We start from the raw sequence: 26,109 nt of genomic DNA on the forward strand, positions 1-26,109 counted from the left end.
ACCACAAGCTGCAAACCATTTGTAAGACTCAGCAATAGAAAGGCAAGTTGATGCATGAGCATGCAAAGGTTCCAAGGACACTGAGCCATTATTTATTGATGATATGACAGAAGACAGAAGCAGGTGGATGAATTCTAAAGTAGACACGAAAAATATCAAAAAGAAAGTTTTCAAATGCAGTCCTATGAAGAACTAAGAGCAACCTTGCTGCTTCCATAGGCATTAAGATGGTAAGTAGCAGTCAGATGCTGATAATCAAATCTACTGGAGTAACTGATCAACAGCAAGTGTGACCACTTCTATAGAAGCATAAATTTTGGCAGTTTGTTGGTCCGCAGCATTCAGGTGTTAACACAGTGCCACAATCTTCCCAGGAGTGGCCATCCCAGCAAATTCACCCCAAGGTCAAACTGTGCAATTCTCAGAGAAAGTGCAAAAAAAAAAAAAAAAACCCTAAGAGCTCCATCTCAGACTCTACAGGCCTCAGTTAGCATGTTAAATTTTAAAGTTCATGACAGTACACTTTGAAAAAGACTGAACTAGTGTGGCTTCTTTGGAAGGGTTGCCAGGGGGAAAAAAGTCTTCTCTCTAAAAAGAACATGGAAGCACACCTTTGGTTTGCAAAGTTGTATCTGAACAAACCACAAGACTTCTGGAACAAAACGACACCACAGTGGAGTTGTTGGGCTACAACATAATGGCTGAAAAAGAAAAGAATCAAGTTATTGCAATGGCCCATTTAAAGTCCAGACCTCAGCCTGACTGAAATGCTGGCAGGGCCTTAGCTGTGCATAAACAAATGCCCCAAACTGCAATGAGGAGAAGCAATGCTGTAAATAAGAGCGGGCAAAAATTCCTCCACAACCAGGCTGGAGACTGATAAAGTCATACAGAAAACAATAACTTCCCTTTATTGCTGATAAAGTTGGTTCTACAAACTGGTGAATCATGGAGTGTACTTAGTTTTTCACATGACTGCATATAGGAACACACTATTTGCTCAGATTCAGCCAAATGCAGCAAAGCTGGCTGGATGGATCTTCACACAACAGATGGGCAATGACTCAAAACATACTTTGAAAGAAATCCAGGAGTTTTTGAAGGTAAAATTGGAATACTCTGCGGTGGCTGAGTCAGCAATTGATGTCAACCTAATTAAGTCTTCCTTTTAGCACTAAACACTAAGTCTGCACTCTAAGCCTACATCCATCATACAACTTGAATGTTTTAGTATACAGCTAAAGTTATTAAAAGAATGTGCTAATATCCAAAAATGTTGCAACTATGTTGCAGCGCCTGAGAACACACTATTTATAGTGTTTATCTGAGTATTAGTATGATGACAACATTGTATCATGACAGCATTGTTACATCCAGGTCAGCATCCAGTCGATCTGTATGTAACAAAGCTACAAATCCCAGATAGTTTCTATGTATGCAAGTGACAGCTTGCGGTTTAACCTTAACCTTGCCAATGTCACCAGCAAAATACTAGTGTTGTTCAACTTTGGCATTGTAGGGAGTGGAAGAAAGGAAAAGAGGTTATCCACTCTGAAACAAGATGCACCTAAATCATCATGCAGCTCACTCATTTCAAATGAATACAAACAAGGTGCTAAACAATACAAAATGCACTTTTTCTGATACATGTCACCATCTACCTATACTGTAACATATGTGTTATAGTAGATTTGCTGTGACTCATCCGAAATCATAGCCCTTCTGTTCGCCTTTTTCTGTTGAGTTGCAGTTGAATGGCTCACTCACCTCCACACGCTGAGCATCAGACAGATGGACAGGAAGGAAGCATAAAGAGAGGGGGATAATAAAGGTCAGTTTAAAGAGTCATGACATCGCTGCAGTTTTCTACTGCTTTGATGGAATTATATTTCCTCAAAGTTTAGCTGTGGCTGTGACTCATGTGCTGTGATTAACATCTGAAGTTCAACTTGAGGACAGCGCTGATATAAATTAGCAAAGCGAGCTGCATGTAAGACTCACCACAGTGCTGACTCATCTCTGTGCGAACATACTCTCTGATCTCTTCCTCCTGAACCCAAAATAAAGAAAGGAACAGGGCAAAACACACTTAACTAAAACAACCCCAATATCCACTCCAAGTAAAACTGTGTGTGCGCATGTGTGTCGTTTGATGTCTTCGGATTACGCCCCTGTGGTAAGGATCAAGCACTGACCGTCATGCCTGACTCTCCTCTGTCTCCCTTAGTTCCATCTGGGCCCATCTCTCCCTGCAACATGGACAGGTATTAGGACTCGTACGACCCACAGAGAGGCTTGCAGCGCATTAATTCATTAAACTGAGACCAGGTGCTGCACATGAAAGAACTTCACAGTCAAAGCGGAAGGTTAAATCACCAATAGTGTCTGAAGCTCTTATTGTGTAGGACTAGTATTTCTTAGGAGCCTCTAGTAATTTGTAATAACTAGTACATGCCCATACTACAGCATGGTCTGGCCATCACACTGAGAAAAGTGAAGGAAAAAAAAAACAGGGATAGCTGAAGTTGTTTATATGGGTCATTGTAGCATGTTGTTAGGAGGCTGCTAGGCATGCATAATTCAACTTTTGTAGCTATAATTGAAATTTTATTGTCATGAACTTCAAATGGTGGAATACTTTCATGAAGTGCTTTAGATGCATAAAAGCTAAAAAAAAATTGTTAGGTGGTTGCCAAGCATCATATTATGCATGCAACTTTTGTGGATATAAATTACGTGTTATTGCTGTGAAACAAAACTGATATGAAACCTATATAAGGTATTACAGGTCTATAGAAACTAACTCACCTTAACCATCACGTTGCTAGGTGATCACCATGCAACGTGATGGCATTGTATTATGTGATACAGATAAAAATCCAACATACTGAAATCTCAAAGAATGATTTGATGGATGACATTTTTGGAGGTCAAGAACACAATCAAGAAACAGAGAGACAGGCGTGACACTGACCGGCTCTCCTCGCTCCCCTGGGATCCCTGGTATACCACGTGGACCAACCGTGGCAGGGCCAATTGGACCTCTCTCTCCCTGACATTCAGGCGAAACAGCGTTGACACAAAGCACATGTACAGTGGAAAGCATTCACCTAAGTACATTGTCCCAGTGCTTGAGTTGTAGACAAATGTTATTTGCTTGTATAGTTTGTATAGTTTTTGTCAGTAAAAGGTGCTGTTAATATTCACTCTGTACTGTTTCTCCACATAAGAGGCAATGCATGAAAATAATGCTACAGGCTAATTCAAGAGTGTCTCAGTTTGAAAAAAAAAGCACCTTGATCAGTGACATTTGTGCTCTTGTCACCAGCTTTTTTATTTACTTGATAATAAAGCAGACAAGCCAGTCAAGTACAGGGCTCATCAATCTGTCAATCACCATGAAGCAATACACAGCAATAAAAAAAATGAGTCAAGTAAAGAAGAAAAACGTAGGAAAAAAACTGACTGCAATAAAAGAGAAAATGTTCTTTTTATATAAGGCTTGCATCATATTTTTTTTTATGTCAAACTGTCAGAAATTTTATCTTTGTTGCCACCACATAACTTCGAGATACCTGGCTGCTGCTATTTTTTACGAACAGTGACATAAGTGATTCTTCTGTCTATTCTTTCTTCCATTATACTGATTTTTTCCCAGATCACTGTAAAATCTGTGCATAGTCATAGGGACTGTTGAAATATCACAATCCTACATCTTTACATCCAAACATAAAACGAAAGAAAGAATAGTCACCTTTTGTCCCTGAAGCCCCTCAGGGCCCTTAGCACCAGGTGGTCCTTGTGGGCCGGTCAAGCCAGGGGCTCCATCCGTTCCTCTGGGACCTGGAGGGCCAGGTACACCAGGTGGACCCTGCGTGAAACACAGAGAATGCTAATTTTATGTTTCTGTAGTTGTGAGAAGGATTAGTTTAGGTACACCTATGCGGTCTAGTGGTAGTTTTCTAATTTTAGATATGCATGTATAAAGTGAGAAACTCACCCTTTCACCTTTCTCTCCCTGAGCTCCTTTGGGTCCTGCAACCCCATCAAAACCACGGTCACCCTACATCCACAAAGAAAAATTATTACAGTGTGAATCTGGACTTGGATTTATAGACATTAGAAAACACATCACATCTCAATGAAAAAAAAAAAATCATGCTGAATATCTATACTGATGAGGAACGAAAGGATGCCACATCGTTTGATGGAGATGAAAATGATCAACCTACAGAGGGATGAATTCAAAGACACTCTGAAAATCAAAGTGAAAAAAATGATGAGGCAGGCTAGTCTATTTTGCCTAAATTTGTCAAAATGGTACTCGGTAGTTTGTAAAGCTCCTAGATGCTTGTATGCATGCCTGACAACATCAGAGCATGCTCCTTATGAGACGATGGCTGGTGTCATGTGGGTTTCTTCCCAAATCTTGACCAGGGAATCACTGAGCTCCTGGACAGTCTGTGGTGCAACCTGGCGGTGTCAGATAGACCAAAACAGAATATGCCAGAGGCATTTTTTAGGTTATTATTTTTAGGTCATTATTTTTAGGTCAGGCGAGCGTGGGGGCCAGTCAATGTTATCAATTCCTTTATCCTCCAGGAACAGCCTGCATACTCTTGCCACATGAGGCCGGGCATTGTCATGCACCAGGAAGAACCCAGCACCCACTGCACGTAGGGTCTGACAATGGGTCCAAGGATTTCAGTATCTAATGGCAGTCAGGGCACCATTGCCTAGCCTGTAGAGGTCTGTGTGTCCCTCCATGGATATGCCTCCCCAGACCATCGCTGACCAAGTGGATCATGTTGAACGATATTACAGGCAGCATGACTTTCTCCACAGCTTCTCCAGATGCTTTCACATATGTCACATGGGCTCAGGGTGAACGTGCTCTCATCTGTGAAAAGCACATTGTGTCAGTGTTGGACCTGCCAGTTCTGGTATTCTATGGCAAATGCTAATTGGGTTCCACAGTGCTGTGCAGTGAGCACAAGGCCCACTAGATGTCAGACCCTCAGGCCACCCTCATGAAGACTGTTTCTGATTGTTTGGCCAGAAACACTCACACCAGTGGCCTGCTGGAGGTCATTTTGTAGGGCTCTGGCAGTGCTCATTCTGTTCCTCCTTGCACAAAGGAGTAGATACCAGTCCTGCTGATGGGTTAAAGGCCTTCTACGGCCCTGTCCAGCTCTCCTAGAGTAACTGCCTATTTCCTGGACTCTCCTCCATGTTCTTGAGACTGTGCTGGGAGAAACAGCAATCCTTCTGGCAATGGCACAGTGGTCCAACTCCTCCAGGATGGCACCATCCTGGAGGAGTTGGACTACCTGTTGATTGATTCATTCGTCAACCAAACTTAAATTAATATTTATCATGTTAAATATTTAAATGTGATTAAAATGCGATTAATTTTGATTAATTAATTACAAAGCTCCTAATTAATTAGATTAATTTATTTAATCGAGTCCCACCCCTAATATATATATATATATATATATATATATATATATATATGTGTGTGTGTGTGTGTGTGTGTGTGTGTCTACAGAGTACAAACCTTGGGACCAATTAGTCCCTCTTTTCCAGGAATCCCAGGGGCCCCAGGAGGTCCGATGTCCCCCTTGAAAACACAGAGAGTACACCTGATAATGACCAGTAATAACAAAGTGCACAAAGAAATCCAACACACCACATGATGACTGTTTTTCTGCAGGTATTAGGCATACCTGTTCACCTTTTCTCCCTGGTAGGCCTGATCTTCCATTAATACCAGCATTTCCCTGAAAAACATACAGCCATTATGCACCACACCACACATATAAAGTGCAACCTAGCCTATAGAAATGTAATATGTAATCACATCATAGCAATAGAGTAATCACTAAGCAGCCTTAAAAAGTAGCTTTTAAACTAATATTAACATCCTTCACTTTGGTTACTCATTATATGAAAAGAACCCCCCCCAACCCAGGTTCAGAATTAAATTATCACAATACAACTTTTCCATTCATGTTCATTTGTATTTCTCTTCTTCCTACCATTTTCCATTTCTCTGTCTCACAATCTCACCTTTTCTCCCTTGGGTCCATCGGCTCCACAAATTCCCTTGGGTCCTCGGTCACCCTGGAAACACAAAAGTTTTCAATAAGAGACATAAAGATCCTTTGTGAGTCAAAAACGCACAAAGCAGCAAGACAGAGAGCCTATCCATTCACACTGTTTGTTTACCTGCCACTCACTGTGCACACAAACAAGTACTTTGTGCAGCAGATTTCCAACAAAAACAGTTATGACGCAGACCCTAATGCTATTTTTTTCTTAGAAATGGGTATTCATACAACAACGACCTACACAGACTGTATATAAAAGATTTAACACAGCCGCTGTTGTTGTTGTTGTAAGCATCGAGCTTAGCATTTTCAGCATCACCATCTTAGTCTTTTAAACCACATGTCACAAAAGAGGGGGGATGTGACAGAGAAACCACTGCACGATCACAGGCTTGTGACTTGCCAGTCACACTGTTAATACCCAGATTTATTGTCCTTCAGAACAATGATAAGGATAATAATTTATATTACTGAGATCACAGAATAAAAAAGTCTAATATACTTAGATCTGTAAGTCTTTTCACAAGCCTGTAAGTTTAAGTTACTTCCATAATAGTCTTCCAGCAATATTGTGTTTGTATTTCAAACCTTGTCTCAGTTTAAAAATATTCATGAAATCATGAACTACAAAAGGGTAAAAATTAATCTGAAATGAAAAATCTGTTGCAACAGTGCTTTTGGCCAAGATAGCAGTGACCTAGCATGTTTTTGAGTGTGGGAGAACCCGGCGCTCCAGAAGAAAATCTTACAAAGCACAGGGAGAATCCACATAGAAGGGCCCTGCAAGTTAAAACTCAGGACCCTCTTTCTGAGGAATATTTGGCCATTTTGAAATAAACAGATAGCTTCACTAAGCATGAAGAATGGAAATTGAGAAACAATAGTAATAGTAAAATAATAGTAAAAATGCTTGTAGGTCTAATTTCTAACTATTCTGAAAAAAATACAGCATTGTGCAAAAGTCTTGAGCCACCCCTCATTTCTCCAGAATTTCGTAGGAAAATGGAAAAATTCAAGATTTTTTTAAACATGTGCAAATATACATGGAAATACAATATACATAAGGAAAAAACAGAGTTTGCATATGACATGATAGAGCCAGCACCGTGTTTTACAGATGGCTATAAGCACTCAATCTATACATAATGATGATGATTTAAATATAAAATTCCAATTTTGGATTCATCACTCCATAACACCTGTTGCCACTCATTTTCAGTCCAGTTCGTGGCATACACTGCATACCACACAGAGACATGCCACATATTCGGCTAATAGCTCTTTGAGAATCACATTTTTGGTGCAAATTTAACTATTTTATTCCTGTCAAACTGTATCATATTTAGCATTTATCATAGATTCAACTAAAGAAATGGGGACAAATGATGTGTTTTTGTGACGAGCTGCTAGTAACAAAGTGCCTAAAGATACAATTTAAAATTGGTAAGTTGTCAGCTAAATTGTCTGTTACAACACTGGTTCATCCCTTGAGTTAAACAAACAAACAAAAAAACAAACAAAAACATTCTTGATGAGTACAATGAGTGAAAAAGCAGCCAATGTCCAAAGAACAACTTTGAAAGACTTTCAGAAAGCCCGGAGAACCATTGCTCAAGACGAAAAATTACAAGAAAGTCTGGTTCCTTGGAAATAAAGTATAAAAAAAAAAAGGGGTGGGGGGGTGGCTCAAGACTTTTGCACAGTACTGTGTAATTTAAATATTTTTTTATCATCATTCTTGTACAGATTCAAAAATATTTTTAATCCAGGTACGTCACAGTTGGTGGTGTTTGCTGTCTATGTATTTCTCCTGCTGTATTCAGGACTCTCTTGGAGCTGATTCAATAAAGGTTATAATAATAAAAAAGCATAACCTGTGTTAACATCCCTGCATCACCTCCTACTTTGAGCTTTGATTCAAATAGAATTTTAATCCACAAAGTAAGTAAAGGAAATGGTAATTCAGTCCAACAGGCTGAGTAAAATATCAATTTTCTGATATCAATCATCATAATACTAGGTTGAAAGCAAATGTATATGTGTGACACAATTTGCACTAATCCTCTGCAATTGCATCAATTTTATGCTATTATTCAGTTATGACTATCACCACCCTCCCCTGGAAAAACACAGAAGGGATAAAACCACACAGAATGAACAAACACCATCTCAAGCACACATTCACACACACACACACACACACACACACACACACACACACACACACACACACACACACACACACACACACACACACACACAGGCATGTACAAGCACACATTGAAAATACCTTGACTCCTCTTATTCCCACGTTACCAATCTCTCCCTTCTCTCCCACACGCCCTGGCAGTCCATCTTTTCCTGGTAAGCCCTAAAAGAAATCAAAAACAGAAATCATCTCTCTTCTTTTTCACTAATGAGAAAAATCTACACACTGATAATAAAGAAGCTGTGTTATGATGGAAGCAAAACACAGACCAGTTCACCAGGTACTCCAGGTTGGCCTGCGTCTCCCTGCAGAGACAAAACAGCAATTACAGCAGTGAAATTACTACCTGGGCTGACTGCTGCTATTAATTGTGATTCTAACTTAATCACAATCATCATCCATGAAAAATGTTGCTTGCCTTCTGCCCACCAGGGCCCCTGGCACCCGGGAAACCAGTAGATCCACGTTCTCCAGGTTCTCCTCTCAAACCCTAATGTTAAGTACACACACATACACACAAATATGAGATTGATCACCTGTAATATCAATACAGGTGATCCTGCAATATCATAATATTTAAATCATCTTCAGGTCGGAATTGATCCCAAGCTAAATCCCAAATCAGTGTCTTACCCTGTATAGCCAACATGGCCAACACATACAGTTCACATACAGTTTAATGATTTTGCATTATGTCTTTAAAGTAAACAAAGTAAAAATGCACAAAAAGTTCACTAGTGCTGAAAAACAGCCAATTTTAAAAAAAAGTCATTATCAAACAAAAATGGCAAATATTTGCTGAATGTAGCCATGCAGTTACCTCTGGGGCTGAAAAATATAACTAAGACAGCATATTGTCAGACTTGTCCAACACTGCAGTAACCCAAATGGCCACTTAAGACTGCCTCTAAAAGCAGGTCAATTCCAAACAGCTTAAACTGTCCAATTTTTTTAAAAGACAGAAAAAGCACTTTTGGTCTGCACAGCTCCATCACCGTACATCACTCTGTACCCCTCCATCACAAATGAAATGTGGGGTGGCATAATGTGTTCATTACTAGGGCCTGGTCAGAAGATGCCAGTGGATGCTGTCACTGGCAGCTGTCTGTCAGGTGTCGCTTTAGTTCATTCAAAAGCGACCTCTTAGCCGTGTTTGTGGTTTTGGTGAATTTTGCAGCATTTTTGATGCAAAGATTTGGCCAATATTATGAACTGCAGTGCAGTTATTTCTACATGCCACCCAAGAGAAGTCAGTGCTGTGAAGTTCTAGTATTTTATTTAAGCTACTTTCATCTGCCCCCTTATTCACAAGAAGTTGCCACAGTGGGTAGCTCCACGTGTTTGATTTGGCAGATTTTTTACAACAGATGCCCTTCCTGAGGCAATCCCACAGGGATTTGTGCCTCCTCCCAGGATCAAACCAGGAATCTTTCCCTTGTGTAAACCACTACACTATGAAGTTCTAGGGTTTTATTTGCATGTTATTAATACTGTAGCAGGTATTTCTGTGAGTGAGATGGATGCAGAGTTCATCTGTAATTAACAAAATTACCAGTTCTCCTGGTGGACCTTCTTGACCTTTGACCCCCTTTTCTCCTTGTATACCTTTGGGTCCTCGGTCTCCCTAAAAGAAACAACAGTAAAATCCAGAACACAAAAAAAAAACAAATATTAAACTGTCACACCTAAAATGAATACTTAACTCCAATAAACAGTGTGATGCATTTGGTGTTCACTGACTGTTTCTCCTTTGTTGCCCTTGTCTCCAGGAGGTCCTCCCACCAGCACAGTGTCCCCCTGTAAGTGATACTACATCTGTAAGAATCAGCTTTCAGCCCCGAGCCAAACGCGCAATGCTTTATCCTGTTATCTTTTCGTTCACCGTGCATCTTGTAATATCACAGCTCATTAGCATTGTGGGTATTTATGTATTCCTCCCGCTCTCAGGAACCAAATTCTGTTGTAAGAGCTCTTTTTAGAAAAAGCCACGACTGACACAACATGACTTATTTTTCCATTCACTGTCTCTGTCGCCTTTATAAATATACACAAATACACAAGCAATAGAGAGAAAGAGTGAGCAGTAGTGCAGCTTATTAGATATTAAAATGTACACACCTTTTCTCCTTTGTCACCTTGCGGCCCGCTGTCTCCCTGAAAAAGCATTGCATTCAAGCGTGTCAATTTAATTCACTACTTTGCATGAGCAGAAAGCTCTGGGGAGGTAGCTAGCATGATGACAAAAAAATGGGAAAAAGGACCGGTGGTATTTACCTTCTCTCCCCGAGCACCACGACTCCCTGGAGGACCCTAATGAACATGCAAAACACACAAACACATTATAAATAGCTTATAATAAAAAAAATGGCTGTGCATGCTTCTGCTCCATCAAATTGCATTAATGATGTAATGTCATGACTCAGTAGGGTGTACAGTTTAATTAAACAGTGAGCATCGGTGGAATAGGTTCCTGGAGATCGTGCTTTTTAACTGCAACACGCTAAAAAGTGAAAGGCCTACTGACTGAATCACTTACAGTCCAGGAAATACACTGTGACCTTGTGAAGGACAGCTCTTCTATAATAACAATAAGACTTTGTTTGTGTTCTTTCCTTCACAGCTCAAAGCAGATTGTCTTTTGGTTTGAAAAAAGTGATGAGATCTTTGGTGAGCAGGCTCTGTTTTCTTCTGAGCAGTGAATAAAAGAAAAACTGGATATTTACAGATGGTCCTCTCTCCCCATCCAAGCCAGGTCGACCTTCCTCGCCCTAAGACACAACAGACAGACGATGTGGAAAAATACACAAATCTTAATTTCTGTCTTCCAGAGGAAAATTCAACATATCAACTTAAATGTTAACAGTAGTGCAGCCAGTGTCTTACTCTGAGTCCCGGATCTCCTCTTTCTCCTCTTGGACCAGGGATGCCAACACCAGTTTCCCCCTGGCAACAGAAAATACATCAATACCCTTCAAAAAAAATCCATGAACATTCATGCATCTGGGGGAAAAAATACTGCATGTGTCAGCTTAGAGAATCACCTTGTCTCCTTTGACCCCGTTAGTACCAGGAGATCCCTAGAAAACAGATTATTGATCATATAAATCAATATTCAATTTCATTTCATCTGTTATTGCCATCTCCCTCCATCTCAATCAGATCTATTTTTGATTTTAAGAACTCAGTTTAACCCACTAAAAAGGCGATCCCACTAAAACGAGCAAAGCACAATTAACAGTCAAGCCTAAACTGGAAGTTCTCAGGAAAACACGCTTGGCAGATAAAAACGAACTCACTGCTTGTCCAGGAGGTCCAGGAGGACCAGGAGAACCGACATTTCCTGCACGGCCTGCAAAGCCTTGGAGACCCTGACAGAGATAACATTACTTGAAAATCTTGCTAGGGAGATAAGGTTTAAAAAGAAAATTGCAGTTTTTTTCCATTTGTGGATGAACTGACCCTCTCTCCCGGAGGTCCAGGAGGTCCTGGTTGTCCATTTTCTCCTCTCACACCAGGTGGACCACTGTCTCCCGATTTCCCCAGGGGACCCGGAGGACCAGCTGGACCAGGCAGCCCTGGATCCCCCTAAAATGTGACATATTTCACTGTGTGGCACGCCCGATAAACACCACTATCTGATTGGAAAGATAAAAATATAGATCATCTTTTGCTGCAACACATGCCATTACTCACTTTTAAACCTGGAGGCCCGACCCGACCAGGAGGACCTGCGAGTCCTATTCCCTTCTCCCCCTGCAACACACATTTTATCATTACAGTCGCTGCCAACTTGGTTAGATTCCAGGCAAATCAATGAAACAAATGACAAAAGCTCACCTTATCGCCTTTTGGCCCAGGAGATCCTTGTGCCCCCTTAATTAAGTTATGAAAAAAGAAGAATTATGAGTTGTGTTTTTTGTTTTTTAATATTTGTATGAATAAGAAATTACTGAAAAGAAAACAGAAAAATCTTAATGACTGAATTTCAATTTTTTTTGCTGTATTTTTCACATAGATTTTGAGCTTTTCCATAAATGCTGCAGTTCAGGTTGTCACAGCAGTTAATGTGCTTTTTTTATGTTTTACCTCAAGCACCACAAAATCATCAAAATCTCGAGCACCAGACAAGATTGAGTTCAATTACACTTTTTGTTTTTATGGCTCAATCACACTACAGCAAAAATAGGACAGCCACAGCCTTGCAAGTAGGAAAAAAAGTTTTGTTTTTGCATTTGGTGACAGACTTAAAGTAGTTTTGGCAACACACTCAACCTCTGGGTGATGACAATCGATCGCAAGGTGTTGCTTCAATTACTCTCAGACAGACTGGTGAAGGTTTTCTGTCTAATTTATAAATGCAGACACTTGCAATCGATCCAAGTCAGTTTGCATTGATGAACATGAATGAACATGTGACGTGCCTCTCTGCAGTATGGTTTGGTTGTATTCTGGTTATATTTCTTTATAAAAGCCATTTTGCACTTAAACTGCCATCCAGCAGCAACTACGTCACTATTTGCAGAGGAATTTCTGAATTTCGGTTTCTGTGAGGTTCTGGTTAGTAGTTAATGTGAATTCCTGTGTATGTAGATGGCAAACAGATGGCAACAGATTTGAGATCTCCACCACTTTATCACAGTTAATCACCGTATTTTCACAAACAGATTGTGTGTAATTCCAACTTGACCCTACTGAATCACAAATGAATAGAAGACTCTAGAAAAACAGCTGATTTGGGCAAGATGAAATAACTTGACTGACTTTGGAGTAAGGCATCTATCAAACTGTTAAAATGGATGAGGTAGGAGAGGACTGAATACATGTTCTCCTCTTATTACATCCATGTATGCATATAGTATACATTCTATTATTTTGCACTAATATCTAACAAAGACATAAAAAACTTTGATGAATTTTCTTTGAAAGTAAAAATATTAGATATTTCATACCATTAAGTACAATTCATCACTGGGTTTGGTTATGTTACATTACACAAAATTACACACTGCTATTTTTATGGAAATCTTCCATTAAAACCATAGACACTATGACAGTACATCACTGTCCTAAATCCAGGGTGGGCAGAGGAAACTGATTACTCACGTCTTCTCCAGGCTCTCCTGGCTCACCAGATTCTCCCTTGTATAACAGACAGCACATTGTGAATATACTGTTATGTTAGTATATGTAAGCACGTGTCTTACTTTGCTCCCCTATCATACTCACTCTTTCTCCTTTGATGCCAGCAACACCTTTGTCTCCCCTGTTACCCTGAATGACAGCAGTTGTGCATTCAGATATACAATTTTAATGAAAAAGCACTTTAATACTTTCAGTCTGTCTTCTGTCACTCACCAAGAGGGAACTTACAGTTTGGTCAGACTCACCTTTTCACCAGGCAGGCCTCTCTCTCCAGCTGTGCCTGGCAGTGTTAGACCAGGAGGACCCTGCATCAATCAGAACCAGGAAAGTACTGTCAGCTGCATTCGTAAATGCTGCTCTATTGCGTCACAGCAGATATGCTTTATGCAGCAGCTACTTCCACATTAATGCCAATAGGAATGACTCACCCTCTCTCCTTTAAGTCCAGGCGGTCCAGCCACAGCCTGTAAGAGTACAGAAAATGGAGAAAATAATAGTAATTTCCTGCACAGCACAGTGTGGGTTGTTGTTCATGAAAAGATGCAAACCTGTACCTAAAACCCTTTGTATTAAATATCATATCAGCCTAATCGTTGTCTCTTCAAGCTCTCAAATATTCATTTTGATGATTTACTGGAAGGATAGCACACTCACTGATTAAGAACAGTGGAAAGTGGAAGCCCACATCTTGGACTGTGACAGAGCAACAACAAAAATGGTATAATTCAGAGCAGAGATCGCTTCCTGTTAAAAGGGAGTTCTTCCTCCCTATCATCATTTGCTCTTTGGGGATTGGCAGATCACTGGAGTTTTCTCTCTAATGTCACAGCAACTTTACATTACAATATAAAGTGGCTAGTGATGACGGCTGTTGTGAGCTGGAGTTAGTCACAGAAAACTGAACTGAATTTAAAAACTGAAGAGGTTAGGTTAGGATTACTGCAGGGACTAGCATATGCTAGCATAAAAGGCACACTTTTAGTTAGTGTTTACAATGCGATTTGTGTTGGAAATTCATTCATTCATTTAATTTAATTTAATTTTGTCATTTTTACCCTGGCTTATACTTTATTGACCAGTAAAATAATAGTGAGGTGGCATTTCCTGGCATCAGCTGTATTTTTCAAAGCTGGTAAAGTTTAAGGCTGGAAGAGAGTTGAAACTAAAGAAGAATGATCTCTTGGTTTGTAATATTGTATCATATATAATATTCTGCATTGTATAATATGAACTGTACATGATGAAATGTACAGTTGAGCATTCTTTCCCTGTACTTGTGGTCTGAGTCTACAGGAAATTAATACAAGTCAAGCGAGTGTGTGAAGACGGAGCATGTATACATGTGTGTGACTGCAAATGTTGGAGAGAGATCCTGAGCAGATGAACAAGATGTCCATAGCAGCAGAGCTACTCAAGAAACTCATCTCGATTAACATCAGCACTGCAAGCAAGCACAACCTTTCTTTTTCTCCAGACAAATGTTACCAGAGAATAAAAACTACAACACCGACAACTAGAACTATAAAATCTGCTATAACTGCATCCAGGAAAGAATGAAAGAAAATCCATTCTTATAAGTTGTTTTATTTTTCATTTCTTGCTCTAAATTCATGCTCTTCACTGCACTCAGCGCAGCAGAAATTAATCAATTCATGGCAACATGGACAACACTGGTGCGTCTGAATGTTCTCTATACATCGAAGATACCACTTTGCAATAATACTACCTATTTTCAAAAGCATACCATAAAGTTTTATGTTAAAGAAACTGCAAGAGTAAAATGCAAGTTAATGGGCATGAAAAGCAGGAGGTATTGTAATGGTTTACACAAAGTTTTCATGTCACGATTAAATGAATGGAACCAAATTATGTTTTAAACTATAGGAAACTCAGATTTGACGTGTGGCAGGAAATCATTAATCAAATTAATTAATCAAAATGAATAGCCTGTAGTTCGAACAAGTTACATCTGTGGAGTCTGCGTTGGAGGAAAAATTCAATTCATTACAAAAAGTAGCAGCTTAATAAAAGCTTATGTCACAATTAAAAGTATTTATGCAAGTATTAGTATTACAAATAAAAACAAAAGCATCAAGCTATCTCTAATATAAAGTCAAGCAGAGCTGATTAAAGTATGGATACTGTTTGCGACAATGTGATAATGTGATAAGCAATTAATGGGGAATATTATGTAAATGACCTTGTCTGTCATTTTCAGTTTTACTCTGCAGATATTTGGCTTAATTTTGAGCCTTACTGACAGAAGCAACACAGGGAAGCCAAGCCAAGCAAATCCATCTCAACAGATGTCTGCAATCATTCGCAAACAGTATAACAACATTCATCCAGGCCACTCTGCTTTTTTAAATTCCTATCAGACACTTTTGTGCATGATCACTGAATATTAGATGATTAGCGGTTAAAGTTGGATAAACTATAAGGTACAGCAACGGCCTAACCCATCAAGAATGCACTCCAAGTGCATGTGCATGTCTCCTTGTCAGCAATAGTAAGACTTCATGGTCAATACAAGATGAAACTCGTGTGTTCGAAATTCAAAAAAAAAAAAAAATCACACGGGGTTTGCAAAACAATAAAGCCGTGGAACAAAAATCTATGGATCAATAAAAAACAAATCAACCTCAGATTGACAGACATATAGAAAAGCAAAGGCACAGCATATGATCCAAAGCATGCGAACCCGTCTGTCAACCAGGGTGGTTGTATTAAAGCCTGGCCTTCAGCACAGAGAGCTGCCAATAGAAGTGGCACACCGGAATTTATTGAGGGTTTTAATGCTGACAAAAGCAAAAGAATGAATGCAGAGATAAAGATTCTGTGTCAGCCATTCAGCTGGACGACGACAGCCAAACGTGTCTGGACTGATACGACACAGACATGTGACAGCTCAATTTGAGGGTTACCTTGCTAAATGTTAGTAACAGTCATGTAACAGAGTAACACAGTTGAGACACTTTGCACAGGAAGCTTGAATTCTTGTATTAAAAATTCACAAAGTCACAACATATATAGAGTTTATGGAAGGAATGCACAAACTGGATACACTGCATACTATAATGTTTGTCTGTAATGTAATGGTCTTAGATTGAAATTAAGATTAAATTATCAAAATGGACTTTTTAACACCCCAGATAGCCGATGTACTGCAGCATGTTTCACCTGCCCAAGCAAAAATTAGAGACCGCTAACCAGCTCCAAATTCCCAAGGTTAGAAGTGAATCGTTGGCCTGATTGTTTAAATATACAGAGGCAGAAATGTGCCTGGACAGAAATGAGAGCAGGTCCACATTCATCTGGCATAACTCCACCGCACAATTGCATAATTGTGTTTGACCTTATTAATTACAGTTCCCAGTTTGACAGACCCAAAAATTCCTCAGTTGCCCTGACAATATACTGACTGGATGAAGCTTGGATCTACAAACTAAAAGTTTCTTTTCAGTTTGTAGTTCTTGCCATTTTACTTCTGAAATCAACCTCATGTCTCACACTGCTGCAGCCAATGAGGTGCTAGCATCGTTAAAACATCTCAGCATCATAGTTCTCAGCTGCAGCTAGCTGCAACAAACGGAAGTACTCCAAATCAATTTTAAGAAGAGTAGAGATACATGGGCAAATATCTGGAAATACTAAGATACTGAACTCCGAGTTCACTCCATCAGAGTGTGAGAGTGTGTGTGAATGTTAGAAAAGTACTTAAGCATAGAAAAAAAGGAGCTGTGTCATTGGGTGAATGAAACATGTAGAAGTGCTCAACCGAGTAGAAAGACACTATACAAGTACCAGTCCATTTACCATTTACTGCTCCTAAAGTAGGAATCAGAATAGGACCACATGGTGTCAGACAAAAACTCTTGAATCCAGTAATAAAACTATATATTTTTTTTAAATTATTACTTCATACAGAAAACCATTCTGTAGCTCATATTCCATCAGATAAAAACAACCACAAAACTGAATCCATTAACGGTCCCTCTTAGACAGAGGCTGCTCAGTGAATACAACATCTGCTCACATTCCCTGGAGGCCCGCTGTCTCCCTGCTCCCCCTTCAAGCCAGGCTGCCCTGGAGGTCCTGCAATGCCCTGATGAACAAATTACACAATGTTAACACTGAGAAAGACTTGATAATGCTGACACAGGTAAGCATTATATGACATAAACTCAGACCTGCTTCCCTGATAATCCAGGTATTCCGTCTTTGCCAGGCACCCCATCTCTTCCAGGAACGCCAGGTTTGCCTGCTTCACCCTGAGAAGCAGCAAATGCTTCAGCACATGTGACATGCATTCATCTCTCTTTTTTCCCCTTGTGGTTTTTTCTGCATCTATTTTGATAGATCTTCTTGTTAAATCGTACACCAGCAGTTAATTTCAGCTTATAAGAACTCATATCGAGCTTTTCGCTTCACATTCCAATTTCTAATATATTTAATCTACAATAGCAAGGTCGTATCACACAAAGCTAGCAGTTAGCCACATGGATGAGTGAGAAAACAACAAAAAAAATGGTATAAATGTTGGTTTATCCTCAGAAAAAGTAAATATGGTCTGATATGGTAACATATGCTACCAAAAAAAACCCAATGTAGCTGAAGCTGTCATTTATCAGCAAAAGCTCAGTACAGATGTTTTGGCATTTTCAGTTAATCACCTCCCTATTTTCAGTTACAACAAAAATGCCTGAGGGTTAAAACTTTTTTTTTTTCAATTTTACATTTCCTCGCTGTGTGACACATTGCAGCCACAGCAGGATTAAGATGGCATACTCACCACCTGCCCTGGCAGTCCTGGAGGCCCCTGTGGACCCTGCAGGGAGGAAAAAAATACACTGTATGAAGGAACACATTTTGATACACACCATGAGATTTTAAATGAATTTCCTGAAAAAAAAACAAAACAAAAAAAAAAAAAAAACATGACAGCATTTTTTTTCTCCTGCAGAGAAGTTGTGATTTAGGGGAACATATACCACAGCTCCTGGCGGACCTGGTGGTCCTGGCAGACCCGTGCTCCCCTGTGCACCAGGAGGACCCTGCAGAGACAAGAAATAAACTCAGAGGGTGCTTATGTGTTATACATCACCACTGTGTGCACTGTTATATTATTGGAACCTAGAGAAATATAATGCCTTTTATATAAGATGTAAAAATGTTTTATACCTGCACACCAACACCTGCTTCTCCTTGATTACCCTGTGAAAACAAAAGTTTTGAGTTTGATAACCAGGCAACAACAACAACATCAACAACGAAAATCTACATGAAGTAACTTTTTGCACACTGAAGTTTTGAAAATCTAGTGAACTCACCTTTACACCTGGAGGACCGGGCAGCCCAGTGGGACCCATGGGACCCTGTTAAAAACATATGTCGTCAAAATTGTTAACTGTTAATAAGAGTCTCTGAATGTGTGTGCACACTTTGGCATGTTTCATACTCACAGTTGGCCCCCTGATGCCTGGCTCTCCTGGGTTTCCCTATAAGAAAAGTCATAAACAAAGTCATATATAACCAAAAATAATAATAATAATAATAATAATAATAATAATAATAATAATAATAACTAAATCTGCACGCAGGCCACATACTAAAGGAACACTTTTACATTTTGAAAAGCTTAATGGCTTTGCTGCTGAGAGTTAGGTAAGACTATCAATAGTGTCTGTCACTAATTACAACTTTTTGTAATTAATTTTCTATTCAGAGCAATCACACTGCCATGACAAAACTCTAGAAGATCACTGAGACTAGATAACAAACAATTCTGCATATGACGTCTCCAAAAAAGGTTTTCTGTTTCTAGTCTTTGACTCTAGGCTAAATGACTAATGGCAATAGCTTGATATGTAACAAAGTGATGTTTTCATCTAACTTCAAGTGGCAAAATCCAGAGCTGAAAAATGCAGCTAAAGATTACTTTTCTGTAATAGATATTTAAGACGGGTTCCAAAACTGAGTACATCCACATTTGTATATTTATTTGTATATTAACACTAATTAGCAGATATCTATCTATTGAACTCACCAGACCACTCCTCAGGTCTAAATATGATCACTCATGGCTCCAAAAAAAAACAACAACAACAAACAAACAAAATAAACCCCAAAACTGAAGCTTCAGAATGAGAGCTCACTTCATATGTTTTATACACAGTCCATGGTTAATACCTATACATCCCCATGTTAAATTGTTAAAATATACAACTTACATAAAAATAAACAAATTTACAGTACTTTTTGTACCCATGCAGTCTAAAGGTCCACCTTACTAACCAAGCGAGCTAACATTAGCTGCTAACTTCACCCTCTCACCCAAATGTGTTTTTGCTCACCCCCCCACTCCCCAATCATTTGACCAATGTTTTTATACATAGTCAACTCCCAGGAGGAACAGGATAAGCAGAAGAAAGCAAATAACTTTCATTTTCAAAATGTGGAACTGTTCCTTTAAGCAACATATTTATGCATAAATATGTTTAGAAAAAACCGAGTACTTAAAAAGGTATACATTTTTTATGTACTCAGTAATCAACAACACGAAATTATAAATATTATCATACACAAATGTCTGGATAGGAGACATAAGATACAAGTGCTCCGCTGACGGACAACAGGTAGGACAATACAAACAAAGGATCAACGATGTCAACAAAGAGACACTTGCATGCTAAGCTCTGAAAAATCACCGCTGTGCAAGGGATAAGCAAACAACAGACACCAGGCACAGCTGCATGCACGATAAGCAGATTCAAGCCAATCGACAACCGTACTTTCTGGAGTGCACCCAGTTTAGTATTCCCCCCACTACTGTACATGAGAGCTGCAGCTGAGGATGTCAGCCGACTTGCTTTCATCTCTTCCAACAAATTTATGGTGTTTTATATATTTAAAATTTGACTTCAAAATTCAGTCCTTGAGTTTGACACAGATCCTTTGGGGACATTTCATGAGGAACTGATCAAGGTCTGACTCTTATCCCAGACCTCAGCTCCCAGAAGCATGTTTCCAATAAGAATGAATTAAGATTAAAGTGTTGAAATTTGCCTGGGAGGTACATGACAGTGTGTGCATCCTGATGATAGGTATTAATTCCAGCTCCATTTTTCACCCTACTTGCTGTTTAAGCTATAGCCCAGTGGCATCTTATCAGTTTCGGTTGAATCCTAATTATATCTGATGCTACAGGGACAGATTCTCCAAACCCTTCACACCTCCTTCCCCAAAGCTCAAGCATGCCAGCCATCAGCAGAGAACCTACCGGTCTGCCTAGAACTCCTGGGAACCCAGGCAAGCCCTGGAGAAGATGACAGGCAAGGGAAAGTGGATGACAGGAGGGTGGGGGGACAGGTGGGTGGAGAATAGTGATGGAACAGGGGAAACAAACAACACATAAAAGGAAATGGACATAGATAAGACACACAGGCAGAGAGAGAAAGTTAGAGATTGAAGAGTTAGTCGCACAGCTGGTTATTGCCTAAGGATCTATGAAGCCTCGGCCCAAGGAGGGAAACAGCTCCGTTGGCTTTGAACTTGCAGCCAACCTGCAGCTTTAACTCTGCAGATCAAGCCAAAAAGAAGCAGACTGGGTTACTGGTTACTCACTGGTTGGCCTTGAGGACCAGCAGGCCCTGTTGAACCCTGCTCAGACATTCAGGGAAGGAAAACAAAAAATGTGAGGTATATTTTTCTTCTTCTTTCCCTACTTTTACTTACGCCCACGCAGGGAACCATGACTTACAGTATTTCCCAAAAGCATGTTTGGGCATTTAGTGATTGCTGTGATTGATCAGAGAAAAGATGAAACTTTAATATGTTCTTTGCAGAAATCTGTTCGCTGCTTGCTGCATACACTATACTTCCAAAAGTATTCACTCGTCTGCCTTCACACACATATGAAATTGAGTGGCATCCCATTCTTAATCTATAGGGTTTAATATGATGTTGGCCCACCCTTTGCGGTTATAACAACCCCCCCAAATCAAACTTTACACTTGGCACAATGCAGTCAGACTTGCCATCAGAATGCCAGACAGAGAAGTGTGATTCAGCACGCTTCCACTGCTCCAGATGCTCTACCACTGCATCTGACACTTTGCATTGCGCTTGGTGATGTAAGGCTTGGATGCAGCTGCTTGGCCATGGAAACCCATTTCATGAAGCTCTCTGTGGACTGTTCTTGAGCTAATCTGAAGGCCACATGAAGTTTGGAGGTCTGTAGCAACTGACTCTGCAGAAAATTGGTGACCTCTGTGCACTATTGCAATATTCAGTAGGAGGAAATTTCACGACTGGACTTGTTGCACAGGTGGCATCCCTATCATGGTACCATGCTGGAATTCACTGAGCTCCTGAGAGTGACCCATTCTTTCACAAATGTTTGTAGAAGCAGTCTGCATGCTTAGGTGCTTGGTTTTATACACATGTGGCCATGGAAGTGACTGGAACACCTGAATTCGATGATTTGTATGGATGAGTGAATACTTTTGGCAATATAGACCACTTTCAAAACAATAAATAAGCACAGGATGTTTGTGGAGGATCAATGATATATATATATTAAAAAAACATGCATACTTACCAAGTTTGCTGAAATTAATGTTTAGAATACATTTTACAAAATCAGTACTATATAATTTTCTTTATGGCAATTTGAAAGTACAGTAATGTTAAAATCAAGTTAACTTCCAGAAACTTCCAGCACATATTCCACATTGAGCACTCCATTTACCGGTTTCCCATCCTGTCCTGGTTTTCCTGGTTCTCCTGTTGTTCCCTGCAATTACAAATCACATATTTATCAGCTGACAAAACTCATAATAAAAATTATCATAGTAGTTTCTTATTAGGCTAAATAAAAATAACTTTAAAGGAATACCTGTACATCTTGGGAAATATGCTAACTCATTTTCTTGATGAAATTTAGCTGAAAACTTCAGCAAATATGACCACAACAGGTCATTTTTACACTTAGGTTTTGCAGAATAAACAAGAAACAATGTTTTAATTAGTGGGATTTTGAGGAGATGGAAGATACATTTTAATAGCTTTAGACAGAGCGTGACTAACTACTTCCCCATGTTTACAAATTTTATGCTAAACTAAGCTGATCTTCAGCTGTCAATATTGTTATATTTAGCTGACAGATGTGAGAGTCATCTTTTCGTTACTTATGGAAAGAAATTAAATAAATGTATTTTCCAAAAAAAAAAAAAAAAAGAAAAAGCAAAAGTAAAAAGGTGGCAGACATAATAGTTAAAACACACTTTGAGTTCATGATTGCAATATTCTAATCCAGGTGACATCTGAGAGGCTGCTCACCTGTGAGCCATCGCGCCCTTTTTCACCAGGCTGTCCTCTGTCACCTTTATCACCTCGAGGTCCCACAAAACCCTGTAAGTTGCATTCAAATAGTTTAATTATACTGAGAACACATGATGTGGCCTGACATAAGATGTGTGTTTGAGTAATATGCATAAATCTTACCTGGTCTCCTTTAGGCCCTGATGGTCCCGTAGCACCAGGTTCTCCCTTCTCCCCAGCAACTCCTGGAGGGCCTCTACCCCCAGGGGGACCAACCAGCACTGAGTCAGCAGATGCTCCCTATAATGAATATACATATTATTTTTTCTAAACTCTATTCTTAACCTACATTTACTAAATATTGTATGACAACAAGAACTAAATGGAGTTTACCTTTTGACCTGGTGGGCCAGCTGGTCCTGTTAATCCAACCCGACCCTAATAAACAGAAGAAACTATCAGCTGACTGCAAAAAAACATGAAATTCATTCAAACATAAAATGTAACTCCATAAATCAAATATGAACACTTACAGAATCTCCTTTGTCTCCTTTCTCTCCTCTTTCCCCCTGAAAAAAAATATACATATCATCAGGGTGCTGTTAAGTCCATGAAAAGAAAAATCCTCATTTGTTTTCTCAGCTCCCCTTTCCACCTTATCTCCCGGTCTTCCTGCCTCTCCTAGTTCTCCAGCTCTTCCAGGAACACCTGGTATTCCTGGCTTGCCAGGCTCTCCAGCAGGACCTGGGGGTCCCTCTGGCCCTCGTTCGCCAATGGCTCTTCCTGGAGGCCCCGTTGGTCCCACAGGCCCTCGGTCCCCTGGCTCTCCTTTGACACCCCTCTCTCCAGGAAAACCGCGAGAACCCTAGTGCAAACCGGGGAACAGAGTATTTCTCTATCAATGTCACCAGATTAACCTGCACTTTAAAGTAAAAATCAAAATGAGACACTCCATGTTATCTAACTGGAGGTCATTGAATTTGTTGTTTCACTTTCAGCCTCTAAGATGCTTAGTCATACTTACATCTGTTCCAGATGGTCCTCTCTGCCCAGGTTCACCCTTGTCTCCCTTTTCACCTTTCTCTGTCTTCGGCACTATGGGTGTCAAAAGTATGTCCCTCCTGTCCGCAATCACCTTCAGATCAGACACCTGCATGGAGCAGAAATCAGAAATGGAAGCATTTTATAACTTTCAGCAGCAGATGCCCAGCTGCAAAACATTTCAATTCCCAAATAAAAACAACCATTTGGAATTCATCTCAGCAGCTCAAAAATTGCTCATAAACAGTGTCACTTTAACCTGGTGGGCATAAATTCTAAAATATATAAACAGGTGCATGTGCATAATAAATTAGGGACTCAAGCCTACATTTACTGGACTGAATATTTTTTTTCCAGTCTAAATGAGCTGCTGAAAAAAGAGCATCCATAAATGGTATGATGACATTTGCAGGAACAAACTGGCAAATATAACACTTTGCATGCATTTGTAGGAAGTGTTCCATTAGCAAGAGCATTATGCTAAAATACTTATCTATATAGTTATAACAGAAGCAAGAGTAAGAGCTGAGATTAAGACTGTTTCGATAATTGCATTTTTTTCATTATTCCATCCATCCATAAACGTTGAAAGTCAAAAGAAATCGTGTTCAAATCGAGTTAGTCATCTGCGGAGTCCACCTACCTGAATACCAAGGCTTGCCAGAGCTTTTTGTACATCCTGGCAGAAGAAGCACAGAAACATTATGAAACAGAGATGTAGAAATGCAAATACTGATAACTAAGAATTATATGACAAGCACTGTGCTGATGTCTTACCACTGCTGTCCCCGGTTTGCCAGGTGCTCCATCCTCTCCAGGGTCTCCCTAAAGGTAACAAGATATCAAGGGGTCAACAAAAATAATAATAAAAGCAAAACTGTGAAACATCAGTGTCACATTTTTACTATGATGGAGATTAAAATTTAACTTACAGTTTCACCTTTCAGGCCAGTCAGACCCCTCTCTCCCTGGAACAAAGCAAAGAAGGAAGTCAACAAATACCACAGACTGAAAGCAGAGGTGGGATTTGATTATTTTTCCTTAAACTGAGACAATGACTGTCGTCCTCTCACTGATAAATTAAAAAATTGTGGCAAAAAAAATGGCCGAAAAACGCTCAGGAGGAAATCACTGGTATTGATCAGGCCAATCACAAAAGCTGTGAGCTGTGTCGACGCGACATGTAGTTAATTTCTAGGGAGGTGCACGTCAGGTTTGAAAACCTTTGCGGTAACGATGCATCACGATGAAGCTATTCTGAGATACCCGTTACTGCAAGACAATCATCTAGAAAATAACTGAGATACAGGGAAAAAAAGCAGAAGTTATGTTAAAAGCAAACTGAAATCTTGAAACTACAACTTCAACTTACTCTGGCTCCCACAGCTCCAGGAATTCCAGGGACACCCTGAAGGAAAAAACCAGGGACAATAAGACAAAAAAAAAAATCGAGACAACCTGGGAGGGACACGATAACATACAGCAAAATGTGTAGACAGACACACGTGACACATTTTCCCTGTTAATAGGGTAAAGAATCACACACATGTGAAAACACACTCAGTGATTAAAAAATCGTAATGCACACTCACAGGCGTTCCCGGTGGCCCCTGGGGACCTGGGATTGGTGCTGCTTCAACTCCTTTCACATACACAACCTAAGAAGAACATCCTGTTTCAATAAAAATGCCAAATGAACCTTGTTATTTTCAGATGTCTACTTCACTCGCACCTGTCCAGGAGGACCAATGTTGCCTGGTACTCCAGGCAGTCCTGGGGGGCCAGGGGAGCCTACAGGCCCAGAAGGACCACGGTCTCCTTTCTGCCCGTCATAGCCCTGAAAAACACATTCAGTTCACAACTGAAATTCACTCCAGGCAGTTTCTTCCTCCTGCACTATAGTAAAGGCTGAACTATAAAATCAAAGCAGATGGCCGCTGCCACCCCTCCACTGATGTTCTAGAGATAATTAATATGAATTTGCACATGAAACCAGCACTCTGACATTTGGCACCCCTCTGGATTCCTCTCAGAAGTGGCTCCCCTTAAAGGCTAAGCTAGATCATTAGAGGTGAATTTATATAGCTGCTTCAGAGGAGCCCATTGATTCGGCAGTGAGTGAGAGGCTGATGTCAATTTTAGAACAAACTGTGGTTGACAAATATACAGCTGAAGGGGGAAGTGATCAGGAGAAAAGAGGGAGGAAAGCTGATATGCATTAAAGTCAAAACAGGAAGGATGGGGTCACATAGGGCAGGTCGAGACAGGATAAGATATAAAAAC

At 39.9% G+C, this 26,109-nt stretch overlaps 1 protein-coding gene across 1 annotated transcript in view; it reads right to left on the bottom strand.

Moving 5' to 3' along the window:
* The window catches only part of col7a1 (collagen, type VII, alpha 1), a 60,831-nt gene that overhangs the window by 5,299 nt on the left and 29,423 nt on the right, over window positions 1–26,109 (bottom strand). Inside the window, exons 67-114 of the mRNA XM_030729181.1 lie at window positions 25,559–25,663; window positions 25,419–25,484; window positions 25,199–25,234; window positions 24,759–24,794; window positions 24,604–24,651; window positions 24,470–24,505; window positions 23,810–23,935; window positions 23,441–23,650; window positions 23,319–23,354; window positions 23,179–23,223; window positions 22,969–23,085; window positions 22,804–22,875; window positions 22,214–22,258; window positions 21,088–21,123; window positions 18,927–18,962; window positions 18,795–18,839; window positions 18,646–18,678; window positions 18,456–18,518; window positions 18,257–18,292; window positions 17,655–17,735; window positions 17,501–17,569; window positions 13,893–13,928; window positions 13,710–13,769; window positions 13,549–13,593; window positions 13,426–13,461; window positions 12,160–12,195; window positions 12,016–12,075; window positions 11,782–11,907; window positions 11,619–11,690; window positions 11,364–11,399; window positions 11,206–11,265; window positions 11,046–11,090; window positions 10,597–10,632; window positions 10,441–10,476; window positions 10,063–10,119; window positions 9,875–9,946; window positions 8,741–8,812; window positions 8,592–8,627; window positions 8,404–8,484; window positions 6,073–6,126; window positions 5,730–5,783; window positions 5,561–5,623; window positions 4,001–4,063; window positions 3,755–3,871; window positions 2,975–3,052; window positions 2,196–2,249; window positions 2,002–2,050; window positions 1,768–1,776 (exon numbers count right to left, since the gene is read on the bottom strand). Coding sequence (XP_030585041.1) covers window positions 1,768–1,776; window positions 2,002–2,050; window positions 2,196–2,249; window positions 2,975–3,052; window positions 3,755–3,871; window positions 4,001–4,063; window positions 5,561–5,623; window positions 5,730–5,783; window positions 6,073–6,126; window positions 8,404–8,484; window positions 8,592–8,627; window positions 8,741–8,812; window positions 9,875–9,946; window positions 10,063–10,119; window positions 10,441–10,476; window positions 10,597–10,632; window positions 11,046–11,090; window positions 11,206–11,265; window positions 11,364–11,399; window positions 11,619–11,690; window positions 11,782–11,907; window positions 12,016–12,075; window positions 12,160–12,195; window positions 13,426–13,461; window positions 13,549–13,593; window positions 13,710–13,769; window positions 13,893–13,928; window positions 17,501–17,569; window positions 17,655–17,735; window positions 18,257–18,292; window positions 18,456–18,518; window positions 18,646–18,678; window positions 18,795–18,839; window positions 18,927–18,962; window positions 21,088–21,123; window positions 22,214–22,258; window positions 22,804–22,875; window positions 22,969–23,085; window positions 23,179–23,223; window positions 23,319–23,354; window positions 23,441–23,650; window positions 23,810–23,935; window positions 24,470–24,505; window positions 24,604–24,651; window positions 24,759–24,794; window positions 25,199–25,234; window positions 25,419–25,484; window positions 25,559–25,663 — 2,920 coding nt within the window. The remainder of the gene's footprint in view (window positions 1–1,767; window positions 1,777–2,001; window positions 2,051–2,195; window positions 2,250–2,974; window positions 3,053–3,754; window positions 3,872–4,000; window positions 4,064–5,560; window positions 5,624–5,729; window positions 5,784–6,072; window positions 6,127–8,403; window positions 8,485–8,591; window positions 8,628–8,740; window positions 8,813–9,874; window positions 9,947–10,062; window positions 10,120–10,440; window positions 10,477–10,596; window positions 10,633–11,045; window positions 11,091–11,205; window positions 11,266–11,363; window positions 11,400–11,618; window positions 11,691–11,781; window positions 11,908–12,015; window positions 12,076–12,159; window positions 12,196–13,425; window positions 13,462–13,548; window positions 13,594–13,709; window positions 13,770–13,892; window positions 13,929–17,500; window positions 17,570–17,654; window positions 17,736–18,256; window positions 18,293–18,455; window positions 18,519–18,645; window positions 18,679–18,794; window positions 18,840–18,926; window positions 18,963–21,087; window positions 21,124–22,213; window positions 22,259–22,803; window positions 22,876–22,968; window positions 23,086–23,178; window positions 23,224–23,318; window positions 23,355–23,440; window positions 23,651–23,809; window positions 23,936–24,469; window positions 24,506–24,603; window positions 24,652–24,758; window positions 24,795–25,198; window positions 25,235–25,418; window positions 25,485–25,558; window positions 25,664–26,109) is intronic.

This window comes from Archocentrus centrarchus, chromosome 5, assembly GCF_007364275.1.
Source record: "Archocentrus centrarchus isolate MPI-CPG fArcCen1 chromosome 5, fArcCen1, whole genome shotgun sequence".
Taxonomy (NCBI): Eukaryota; Metazoa; Chordata; class Actinopteri; order Cichliformes; family Cichlidae; genus Archocentrus; species Archocentrus centrarchus.